The sequence below is a fragment of the Rattus norvegicus genome, chromosome 9, assembly GCF_021556685.1.
Source record: "Rattus norvegicus strain SHRSP/BbbUtx chromosome 9, alternate assembly SHRSP_T2T, whole genome shotgun sequence".
Taxonomy (NCBI): Eukaryota; Metazoa; Chordata; class Mammalia; order Rodentia; family Muridae; genus Rattus; species Rattus norvegicus.
In genome coordinates, this window is record NC_141542.1 from 48,246,341 (window position 1) to 48,258,609 (window position 12,269).

The window sequence follows — 12,269 nt, forward strand, 5'->3', positions numbered from 1 at the left end:
TGTGTGAGACTTTAAGTGGTTTGACTCTGTAGAACATTTCACATACTAGCATGATTGAGTTTACTCACCTTGGTGCCTGATGCTTTTATTTTTTCTACATAATCCCAAACAGTCTGAGGCGATATCCTGCCACCTACTTGAATGCTATCTGGTAGGTCCTGGGGATAAAAGAAAAGGTGATCAACAAATGCACAGCATCTTCACGATAATGCCATGTCCCATGCATGTTTAGCTTTGAGAATAATTTGAATAAAAATAAAAACAAGATTAAAATCAAAATCTAAATCATACCAGGGCAAGACAGACAAGCACAAGGACCCCGTGGCCAGCAGCACACAGGCACACAATTCAGAGAGTCGGAGGTGGGCTCTCTGCTCCTCAGTGGTGGTCTGTGGCAGTGGACAGCATTACTACTCTGTTTTGGTTTTATTGAAACAGGGTCACAAAATGTAGCTCTTGCTGTCCTGGAACTCACTATGTAGACTAGGCTGCCCTCCAACTCGTAAGAGATCCTCCTGCCTCTGTCGCCAGCGTGCTCATACTAGCAGTGTGAGCCACTATGCCTGGTGCTTTTTTAAAGCTTTTTCAGGAATCCTTAACTATTAATAGCTGAAGTTCAAATTTTATGCAATTTAATTACAAAGTATATTCTTCAAGAGAAAATTAACTCTAACAATACCGTTTTAAAAGGTTTAACTATAAACACTAAATGTATATTGACACATAGATATAGTAAATCACAAAAAGTTTAAATTTTATTCAGTATATTCCTTTTTTTCCTATGAAGACCAAGGAAAAGCATAAAAGTAGAATTAAGTTTATTTAACTCATTAGTTGCTTTCAATATTTTGATATCTTAGTTGTAATAAAAGTAAAAGTCAAAGATGAAGTCCATGAAACTAATCACACTGAAACTATGGCACTGAGAAATATCTTTATTCAAATTGAAAAGGGTCTGAGAGACCAGGATCACGTAAAAGAATTAGCTTCAAAATGATCGAAAGAAAAAATAAAAAATTCTAAAGAGTTATTTTTTTTTACCCTCCAAAAGACCACTAGTGGCCCATTTAACTTTTCTGTAGGTATATTCACATTCCTAAAACAGTACTGCCCATGTAACTTGCACAAGAGCAACACTGTGTAGTAACTTGGAACAATGGGATGTTGAGGAATATGGCTCAGTGGCAGAAGGTTTGCTGTGTGCACACCAGGCCCCTGGGCTGCACACCAAGATCACAAGGAGAGAGGAAGAAGGTGAGGCTGAAGAAAAATTTAGCCTAATCAAAGGAAAACTCACCTTACCATTAGAGGGAATGAGATTTACAACAACTTTTGTCTTAGAATAAACGAAAAAAAAAAAAAAAGGATCACATCCACAAGAATAATGTATACAGCTCATGTATACTGGCTTTACCGTCTATGACGTTTAAATGTCACTTGTTCACTACCCACAGTATTTTGCTACTGCTGTTAATCTTTTAGTTAACTGATCACAGGTATCACTGCAGTGAAAGATACATGAACAGTATAGGAATTCCCTTTAACAATTAAATACTTTCTTTTATAGGCTAGTTTTGCCATAAATTTGCCAGCACTTTATGTAATATATGGGTTAAAAGAGTCTTTAAATTATTATTAACAGCATGTCCCCCTGCCTACTGTTCTCAGAAACACATGCAAACCCAAGCAAGGCAAGGCAGAAAAGTTCCCAGTACCTCTGTCAAGTACTCGGGGGATCCAGACACTGGGTAGGCTTTGGTAACGAACTTCGCCACAGATGGCATATTGATAAAACCTTTCCAGATGAAGTTCAATCGAGCCAGGAAGGTTGACTCAACCTCCACAGTTCCAGGCATCTCTGGACTAGAAAGGGATACTAAAGTCAGCAACCTTGCCAGCCAGACGGCGCAGCGGGAAAGACATTTGGCCCTGCTCCTCAGGGCCTGGGCTCAATCCCTGGAGGCCACATAAAGGTGGAAAGAGGGAATAACTCCACAAAGTTATCCTCAAACCTCCACATGAGTACTGCAGCACATATATACACACAAATAAATGTAATAAAATATCCATGAATGAGTCCACTTTCTATAATCATTAAAAGTATTTTATGTCCAAAAAAGACAATAAAAATGAGTATCAATAAATGGCAATAAAAATAAAAGCTATTTTATTTTAATTGTTTGTTTTAATTTTTAAATTTAATTATAAAAGTTTGAAAGCTATTTAATTGAATTGCTTACTCAACTCAAATGAACTCAATGAAAAGTTTGCACTTTCAATGTATAACTTTACGATCACAAGCACGCAGTCATGCCTTACAAAGACTTCCTTCTGAACTGGTTGGAGGTAGACTAAGATGCAAAGGTGTGCACGCACAGAACAAAGGCTCTACCCTACTTCCTGAGATCAGTGTGTTCCAACCACGTGTTTCTCATCTGTTCTAACGATGTGCTCACATCATTTCACCTGTGTTTCCGTGTGCCTTGTGCATGTCCATGGAAACCAGAGGCAGTTCCATCCTTTGGAACTGTAGTCATGGATGATGACCATCTGCCTTGAGGGCGCTGGCAATGCAAGCCAGGTCCTCTGCAAGAGTCGCCAGTGCTCTTAACTGCTGACCCACCTTTCAGCCCACAGTTAAGAGTCTGAAAGTCATTACTTCATACTCTCAAATCTCTTAAATCTAAAATCCACTCCAAATAAATCAACCTCTGAAGTCCTGTTCATTTATTTCAATTGGCCTGTGGTATACGTAATAACTTTCTGTGTTTGTACATCTGTAAGAACAATGAAGCAACAACTGTTATAGAAGTGCGACTGAGAGACAGCTACCGTGGAGTGGGAGAGAATGTTGATTTGGGAGATTCTTGTTTCTCCTCCTCAAAGAATTCAGAGGCCAGAATATTTGTCGTTGAAGACAACGCATCCGCTATACTTTCCGCCTCGTTGTCGGAGTGTTTACGGGCGCCGCCCACAACAACCTTCACGGTTTTGGGAGAAAGATCATCTACAGGTGGTGCCATTCGACCTGAAGCCAAAAATACCAAAATAAACTTGTTACCTGCAATGTTAAAACTTTTCTGCATTTTTACTTTCAAAAGTGATAAAATGTCTTTGGTTCAATTATTGAGTAAATATTTCCTGGGGTAATACACACCTGTAATTTTTCTCATAGCAAGTTGGTACGCCTATTCTAAGAACCAAAGAGTTTACCAATGCCACCCCTCTGTCCCAGAGACCTAAGCTAACTGAAATGCAGTTTTCTCATACTGTGAAAAGTTCTACGTGACTGACTTAACGTCCCCTTTAACTATTTTATAATTATCACTGATGTTTAAACAGAAAACAGCACAAGGAGATGAGAAGTTGGCGGTGCTCATCATCAGTTACGAAAGTGAAAAACTAAGAAAAGAATGTTAACACACTAATGGGGGACAGTGTGGCCTAAGCCTCTAATCCCAGCACTGGGAAGGCAGAGGCTGCAGATCTGAGTTTGAGGCCTTCCTGGTCTACAAAGTCAGTTCTAGGACAGCCAGAAATATTACACAAGGAAACTCCTCTCAACAACAATGATCACAAAAAAACAACAAAAACAAAAAAAGAGCTAAAATAAAAACATTGTAAGAACCTAAAGTAAATCTGACTCCCTGATGAATTTTCTCCTAAAATATTGATAAGCTCCAACCAGTAAAAAGACATCTGTATTCTGAAATGCTACTCCTAATCGTAAATGCCCAGCACATGTCATTGAACCTGAATAGTGTAAAATAGAAAATGACACTAATTTGGGGCTATAATATCCAAAAGGGAAAACAAGGAAACAAAACCTCAAACGTTCTGAGAATGGGCAAGTAGTCTAACAGTCTTTGATGTCTACTGCTCTCTCCATTCCTGTGCACACGGTAAAGCTCGCACACGTGGCTTTGTCTGAGTTTATAAACTGGATCCACTCACAGACAGCAGGAGTGGGATGGCGCTGCACCACCCAAACCAGAGAATAAACCCTACCCTGACTACAAACCTGAGTGCTAAAACACCCTTAAACAGTGAGCAAACCCCAGAGAAAGCAAAGCTCCCAACCTATGCATATTTTGCAGTTCAGGTCAAAAAGATGCTGTCTATGTTGACTGGTGGTGTCTTTGGATGTGGAGTCAAGCTCTTCTTTTTGTTTCTCGGATGCTTCTGGCTTCTCCGAGGACTTATTGGCTGAAGAAGGTTCCTAACATAAGTGAAAATGAAAATGAGTTTCAACCAATATATTTTGGCAGCAATTTTAAAAACTCAAACTGTTAATTTGTCAAAGTCAAGCCATTACATTCAAAAAATGTTTTTACTTTCTTTAAAAAAAAAAAACCAATTAGCCTTTGTTGCTTGGAGTAAAAACTCAACTCATTTTTCAAAGCTTTATTGAAACTTCAAGTCAGTATTTCCACTGGTATTTGTAAACAAGGAACCCTGAAATAGACTGTCTCCACCCTCATCCACTTATTTCTCATTTTTCTATTATACAAGAGAAAACACATCTTAATATAATTAAAGAAAAGTTGCAACAGTTCTCGAATTATATGACTTATGAAGCCCCAACGAATTACTGTATCGAATACTCTCAGGATTCTAACAAGTTTTTAGCAGGCACCTAAAGTGCAGACAACCTGCACTGTGAGAAAAAGTGAGGCCCTAAGAACCAGTCAGTAAAGCAGTCCACTTCAAACACTGTCCTGCTTTAAGAGCACCAGCAAAGCTGTGTCCACCTCCATATCTGGAGCTGTGGAGCATGTCAGATGTGCTCCTACCTGGATCTCCATGGCTGCTTCCTGCTCTTTCATCGGGGCGTCACTCTCGATTTCTATCTCACCTTTGTGAGTTATTTTCGTGATTGGTCTTCTTTCCACTTCTCTCTGTTCCTTCTCGATCATCTCTATGGTCTAATAGAAAATATTTTAAGGAAACCTTTAAAGTGTGTGTCTTAATTAATGAGGACTTACCTAAAGAATTATAATTAACTTTCAGTTTTCTCTGATATAAAATCCCAACAGAACCTGAGAAGTTTGGACAGGTCTATGCCTAAGCCATGAGAGGCTCATGTTAACATTCTGCAAGAAGGCAACTGAGAGGCAATGCTCAGAGTGGGGAAACACAAGGCAAGGATCCAAGAATGAACTTAACTCACAGTCCTCGTCTATGTTCCAGTATATCCCTCCAATGCCACCTTAGTCAATGATTATAGAACAAAAAAACAAAAACAGGTAACCCCCATCTACTGTCTCCTGAGCCTGTTCAGTTAACACTGGTAATTAACAGAAAGAAACTCAATGACAACATATTAAAGTCAGCAAGTATAACAAGAGTATGAGACAGAGTGGGGCAGACTGCGCACACACACACATGCATGCATACTCACACACGCATGTGCTAACTAGAGCAAAGAAGAATAAGGACTGCAAAGGTCTGTCCATCCATCTTGTTTGACGGTTATAAAACATCCATTAACAAAGTCAAGTAGGATTAGTGAGGTTGTTCAGTGGGTAAAGGCTCTTTATCACACAAAGAAAAGTAAAACATGGTCTCCAAGGCAACACAGCCAATTTTAAAGCTTAGGTAAGGCAAGTGCAGATTTGGGGTGTGGAGGGAAAGATGACATTAACATTATTTTCGAAATAAAGTGGAGGTGAGGTTATATGAAATCAAAGTAAAAAAAAAAAAAATAAAGTATGATACACTTCATGAAGGCCTCTGGACCTTTAGACCACCTCAGGCACAGGCCTAGGAAGGTGAAAGTCTAGGAACAAAAGAATCATGTAAATTGTACAGGGCAATAAAAATCATACACAATCATTATTTCCTAAAATGGGAGCTAATGGTTATATCTGATAACAAAAGCTCACATCATCTATTCCCTCAACCTTGCTAGGCATGGGGGTACAAGTGGCCATTGATCTTGCACTCGGAATATTTGAGCAAGGAGACTATAGCCTGGGCTATACGGTGAGATCTTTCCTCGAATGAATGAAGGAAGGAAGGAAGGAAGGAAGGAAGGAAGGAAGGAAGGAAGGCAGGCAGGCAGGCAGGCAGGCAGGCAGGCAAACTTTTAGTTAATCTTTAAAGATTGATTTTAAAGGTATTGCAAGTATAAATCCCAAATGAAAATTTTTGGCACCTGTGACTTTGAGAAATTTTATTTTAAAATTTTCGTATGGTATACAAATTATAACACTCCAGTTCGATCTGATACAGCACCACATATACATATCTTCTCAATACATTAGTTCTAAAAACACCTGACTTTCTTTGGAGATTTGACCCATGAATCTTGATAGTAAAATTCTAAAGTCTTACAAAGTTTTAAAATTGAACAATCTGATTCATTAAAATGTTAATATTGATAATGCATTCAAACTGGTTATAGAGCACGTTGGTTAAGGCTTATTTTCCAATTGTTCTGATTTGCAAGTAACAAATTATAAAGTAATTCTATAATTTGGTGATTAGCAAACAAACAAACAAAAAAAAAAACAAAAAAACCCTGCAGAGATGAAGAAAGGCAATAAAATATAAGAACTTAGGAAGCAGAGGCTGGAGAGGCCCAGAGTTTGCTAAAGGCACTTGTTGTTCTTGCAAAAGACACGTGCTCACTTTCTACATGGAGGTTCACAGCTGTTTGTAACTCCAGTTTTCTGGGATCCAAAGCTGTGATGTCTAGTTTATATCAATCTGACACACATTTCAGTCACCCAAGAGGAGGGGACCCTAATTGAGAAAATGCTTCTACAAGAACAGGCTGTAAGCAGACAAGTTTGCAAGGGATTTTCTTAGTGATCAATGGGAGTGGGTCCAACTCATTGTTAGGGACACAATATGGGACACCCCTAGGCTGGAGTTCCTGGGTTCTATATGATAGCAGGCTGAGCAAGCCAGTAAGCAATACTACTCCATGGCCTCTGCACTGGCTCCTGCCTCCAGGTTCCTACCCTGTTTGAGTTCCTGTCTTAGCTTCCCTCAACAGATATATAAACCCAAGACTCAGGATATATAAACCCAAGAAACTCTTTCCTCCCCAGGTTGCTCTGGTACTAGAGTTTCAGTGCAGCAAGAGAAACCCTAAGACACATGCCCTTTTTTGATACTATGTGCACATACACACACATACACACACAGGAAAGGCACTCATACATAAAATAAAAATAATTGAATCCAAAAAAAAAAGTCAAATGGCACATGCCAATAGTCTCAACAACTCAGAATGTTGAAGAAAATCACCTGGCACAGCCAGAAGAGAGGGGAGGGGAGGAAAAGAGGGAGGGGGGATGGGGAAGGAGAAGGGGAAGGGAGAGAGGAGAGGGGAGAGCAGAGCAGGGATAAGGTAGACAATATGCAGCATTAAAGGAGAGAAAGCCTGTTTAACCTGCACTCTGTATAGACTAATCTGTGATAGGCAAGCTGAACACAAAGTTCCAGATGTCCTTACGTGTCTGTTTTCCCTCCGTCTCCACGCGGCTAACTCTTTGGACGCTAGTTCTTCTGGACTCATTCTTATAAGATGATCAGGGGTTACTTCTCCTTTTAGAACTTTCTTAAATAATATCTATGGGATTTTAAAATGAGAAGAAAATGAGACACAAACATTTAGAAACAGAAGAAAGCTGTAATATGTGAACTTCCAATAAATAAACTTTGACTTTGAAGCTACTGTGAAACCTGATTTATGAATATGTAGTAATTTGTAGTAATCTAGTACACACAGCAGAACAGCTTTATATTCTGAAAGAGTAAAACATAAAACACATCCTACATAGAACTCAATTTGATGCCAGTGAGGTGGTCATACCTGTAATCCCAGCACTCAATCTTGAGGATGAGGCAGGAGGATGGAATTTAAGGACAGTTACAAAGTGACATTCTTTTAACCTTTTGCCCACCCACCCACCCACCCATTCCCTAAAAGAGAAAAATCCATGTAAAAAACAACATGAAAAAGCAAGTGCAATAAAACCACTACACGTGTCCAAAAATTGTTTTAATCTGCCCCAGGACAAATTATAATAACCAAACCACTTATAGGAAGGCACTGAATGAAAGAGCTTTTAGTCCATGTAGTGGTGTTTCTGTTTCTCTGTTTTTTAAAGATGTTTACATTTGAATCCTGGCAGACTTGAGTGGAGACCACAGCAAAGAACTGACTGCAAGGAATAGCAATCTTCTTTTGATTACTGACCAACATTTCTAGATTATATAGTGTAAGAAGTCCTTGGTCCATGACAGACTATACAATGTAGATTTTTCTTCAACAGCTGTTAGTACATTTGAAAATAATTCAATCAATTACACTTCCCCTATTAGGGGAATTGTTTCCATTAACTCTGCCCAAATTCTAAATCTTCAATGTTTAAAAACTGCCAATAAGAACTATGTACTATTAGCATATAACCTATTACACAGCTGCGTATAATATAAAATTCCAGTGCATGCAAACAACTACACACATTTAAAATTCATTACTTAGTGACAGAGAAGGTGGCTTAGCTGCTTTTGTCTATGCAAATACTCTATGTGTGCACAATGCAACATCTCCTAATGACAGCTTTGTCTTACTGTATCAACATGGTCATGTGACTATGGCTTAAACTATCTATGTACTTAGCATTTTACAACTGTGTACATTCTTGTGACACATATTACACAGGGAGTGACAACTAGAAAAACAAGCCTATACCTCTCTGGTACACATGTAATTTCCCTCCAGTATTGTTGGTCTGCTGTTGAAATGCATAAGCTTTGAGAAATGATCATATTATAGTAAATATTAATCTGCAAATTTACATCACTGATGTGAAAACTTTTACACAGAGAGATTTAATTCTATAATCCAGAGTTAACTTCAACAAAATTTCTCAATGCACCTATGTAAATATAACACACAAAATAACCTTATTTATATTTGGAACTTTCAAAGTGTTCACTTCATAATTTTTGCTTAGTGTATGCAGTATAGAACTTTCTAGGTGTAAAAACATATACAAACACACACATAAAAATACACATCTTTTGGATTTTTGCTAAGCCTCAAACAAGAATTCCCAAGATAAAATTAAGAGAGCAAAAAGTTTTAATCCACAGCTAAAATATTTTTTAAAGTAAAGTTCTGGCCTGCGCCCGGAACTGAACTGAACAAGTTACATGGCTGCTGCACCAAATCCTGTGGAGGAGAGAGCTGGACCGACGTGCAGACAATCCTGAGAACTCAGAGGAGACTACTACTTTCTACCTAAAATCCTGACACAAGAGGAAATCACCTAGTACCATCTGTGCCCCCTGGGCACAGGGACTTGGGAGCAGTCAGGGGCAGGATTCTGCCTGTGCTGAGAACTGAAAGCCAGTAAACAGGAACGCCTACACACTTGAGAGCAGAGCTCTCTGTTCCTAGATCTGGCTGAAAGAAAACAGGTCTATAGGTGTACTGACACACAGGCCAACAGGAGGGTCTAGCCATTGTCAGACACAGCGAGACAAGCTAACAGCAGAGACAACCCAATGGTGAGAGGCAAAAGCAGGAACCTAAGCAACAGAAATCAAGACTACTTGGCATCATCAGAGCCCAGCCCTCCCAAAAAAGCAAATACTGGATATCCAAACATATTGGAAAAGCAAGATTTAGATATAAAATCAAATTTTATGATGATGATGGAGGACTTTAAGAAGGGCATAAACAACTCCCTTAAATAAATACAGGACAACACAAGTAAACAAGTAGAAGCTCTTAAAGAGGAAACACAAAAATCCCTTAAAGAATTATAGAAAGACACAACCGAACAAACTGTCCAGGATTTAAAAATGGAAATAGAAACAATAAAGAAAGCACAAAGGGAGACAACCCCGAAGACAGAAAACATAGGGAAAATATAAGGAGTCATAGATGCAAGCATCACAAACAAAATACAAGAGATTGAAGAGAGAATCTCAGGGGCAGAAGATACCATAGAAAACATCGACACAATCATCAAAGATAATGTAAAAATGCACACAGCTCCTAGCACAAAACATCCAGTAAATCCAGGACACAATGAGAAGATCAAACCTAAGGATAATAGGCATAGAAAAGACTGAAGACTCTCAACTTAAAGGGCCAGTAAATACCTTCAACAAAATTATAGAAGAAAACTTCCCTGACCTAAAGAAAGAGATGCCCATAGACATACAACAAGTCTACAAAACTCCAAATAGATGGCATAAGAAAAGAAATTCCTCCTCTCACATATCAGGCAAAACACCAAATGCACAAAACAAAGAGAAACTTTTAAGAGCAGTAAGAGAAAAAGGTCAAGTAAAATACAAAGGTAGACCTATCAGAATTACACCAGACTTCTCACCAGAGACTATGAAAGCCAGAAGATCCTGGGCAGATGTCATAAAGACCCTAAGAGAAGACAAATGCCAGCCCAGGTTACTGTATCCAGCAAAACTCTCAATTAACATAGAGGAAGAAACCAAGATATTCCATGACAAAACCAAATTTACACAGTATCTTTCTACAAATCAAGCCCTAAAAGTGATAATAGATGGAAAACTACAACACAAGATGGAAACTACACCCTAGAAGAAGCAAGAAAGTAAACTCCTTGCAACAACAACAAAAGAAGAGAGACACACAAACATAATTCCACCTCTAACAACAAAAATAACAGGAAGCAACAATCGCTATTCCTTAATATCTGTTAACATCAATAGATTTAGTTCCCCAATAAAAAGACACAGACTAACAGACAGGATGTGTAACAAGGACAAAGCAGTTTGTTGCATACAGGAAACACACCTCAGAGACAAAGACAGACACAAATAGAGAGTAAAAGGCTGAAAAACAACTTTCCAAGCAAATGGTCCCAAGAAACAAGCTGGAGCAGCCATTCTAAGATCGAATAAAATTGATGTTCAACCAAACGTCAACAAAAAAGATACGGAAGGACACTTCATATTCATGAAAGGAAAAATACACCAAGATGACCTCTCAATTCTAAATATCTATGCTCCAAATAGAAAGGTACCTACATTCATAAAAGAAACCTTACTAAAGCTCAAAGCACACATTGCACCTCACACAATAATAGGAGAAGATTTCAACACCCCACTCTCATCAATGGACAGATCATGGAGAGGAAAGAGAAACTAGCATAAATTATGAACAAAATGAACTTAACAGATATTTATACAACATTTGATCCTGAAACAAAAGAATATATCTTCTTCTCAGCACCTCGAGGAACCTTCTCCAAAATTGACGATATAATCAGTCAAAAAACAGGTCTTAAAAGATACAAGGGATTGGGGATTTAGCTCAGTGATAGAGCGCTTGCCTATGAAGCACAAGGCCCTGGGTTCGGTCCCCAGCTCCAAAAAAAAAAGAACCAAAAAAAAAAAAAAAAAAAGATACAAGAAGGTTGAAATAATCCCATGCATCCTATCAGATCACCATGAACTAAGGATGATCTTCAATAACAACAAAAACGACAGAAAATCCACACATGCATGGAAGCTGAACAACATTCTACTCAATGATGACTTGGTCAATGAATAAAGAAATTAAGGCTTCCTGGTTGCTGCCGCCGCAGAGAGCCCGTGGGCAGCACCCCGCGAGCAAACTTGAGCCTCGGGACCACAGGTAAGACCAACTTGTCTGCTGCAAGAAAGCTGCCTGGTGAAATCGGGAAACACAGAGGCAGAATTCCTCTGGGAACGGGCACATCCTGTGTTTACCGGAAGTCCCACACCCGCGGATCCCAGCCCGCAGCAGCTCTCTGCTCCCAGACCCCATGGGAAAGAGACCTCACCGCCTGGTCAGGTGGGCACTCCTGAGGCTGCAGAGCGGAAGAGACCACCAACACTGCCCACCCCTGCCCACATCCCTGGCCCAAGAGGAAACTGTATAAGGCCTCTGGGCTCCCGTAGGGGAGGGCCCAGGAGCGGCAGGACCCCTGCGCCTGAGACACCGCCGGAACCTGAAAAAAACAGACCGGATAAACAGTTCTCTGCACCCAAATCCCGTGGGAGGGAGAGCTAAACCTTCAGAGAGGCAGACAACCCTGGGAAACCAGAAGAGACTGCTCTCTGCACACACATCTCGGACGCCAGAGGAAAACACCAAAGGCCATCTGGAACCCTGGTGCACTGAAGCTCCCGGAAGGGGCGGCGCATATCTTCCTGGTTGCTGCCACTGCAGAGAGCCCATGGGCAGCACCCCACGAGTGAACTTGAGCTTCGGGACCACAGGTAAGACCAAC

General features: G+C 39.7%; 1 protein-coding gene across 13 annotated transcripts in view; it reads right to left on the minus strand.

Moving 5' to 3' along the window:
• The window catches only part of Phf3 (PHD finger protein 3), a 72,049-nt gene that overhangs the window by 7,495 nt on the left and 52,285 nt on the right, over nt 1–12,269 (minus strand). For all 13 annotated transcript variants that reach the window (NM_001108791.1, XM_087566631.1, XM_087566625.1 and 10 more), the window contains 6 exon segments: nt 69–158; nt 1,716–1,863; nt 2,833–3,028; nt 4,081–4,219; nt 4,794–4,925; nt 7,466–7,582. In NM_001108791.1, coding sequence (NP_001102261.1) covers nt 69–158; nt 1,716–1,863; nt 2,833–3,028; nt 4,081–4,219; nt 4,794–4,925; nt 7,466–7,582 — 822 coding nt within the window.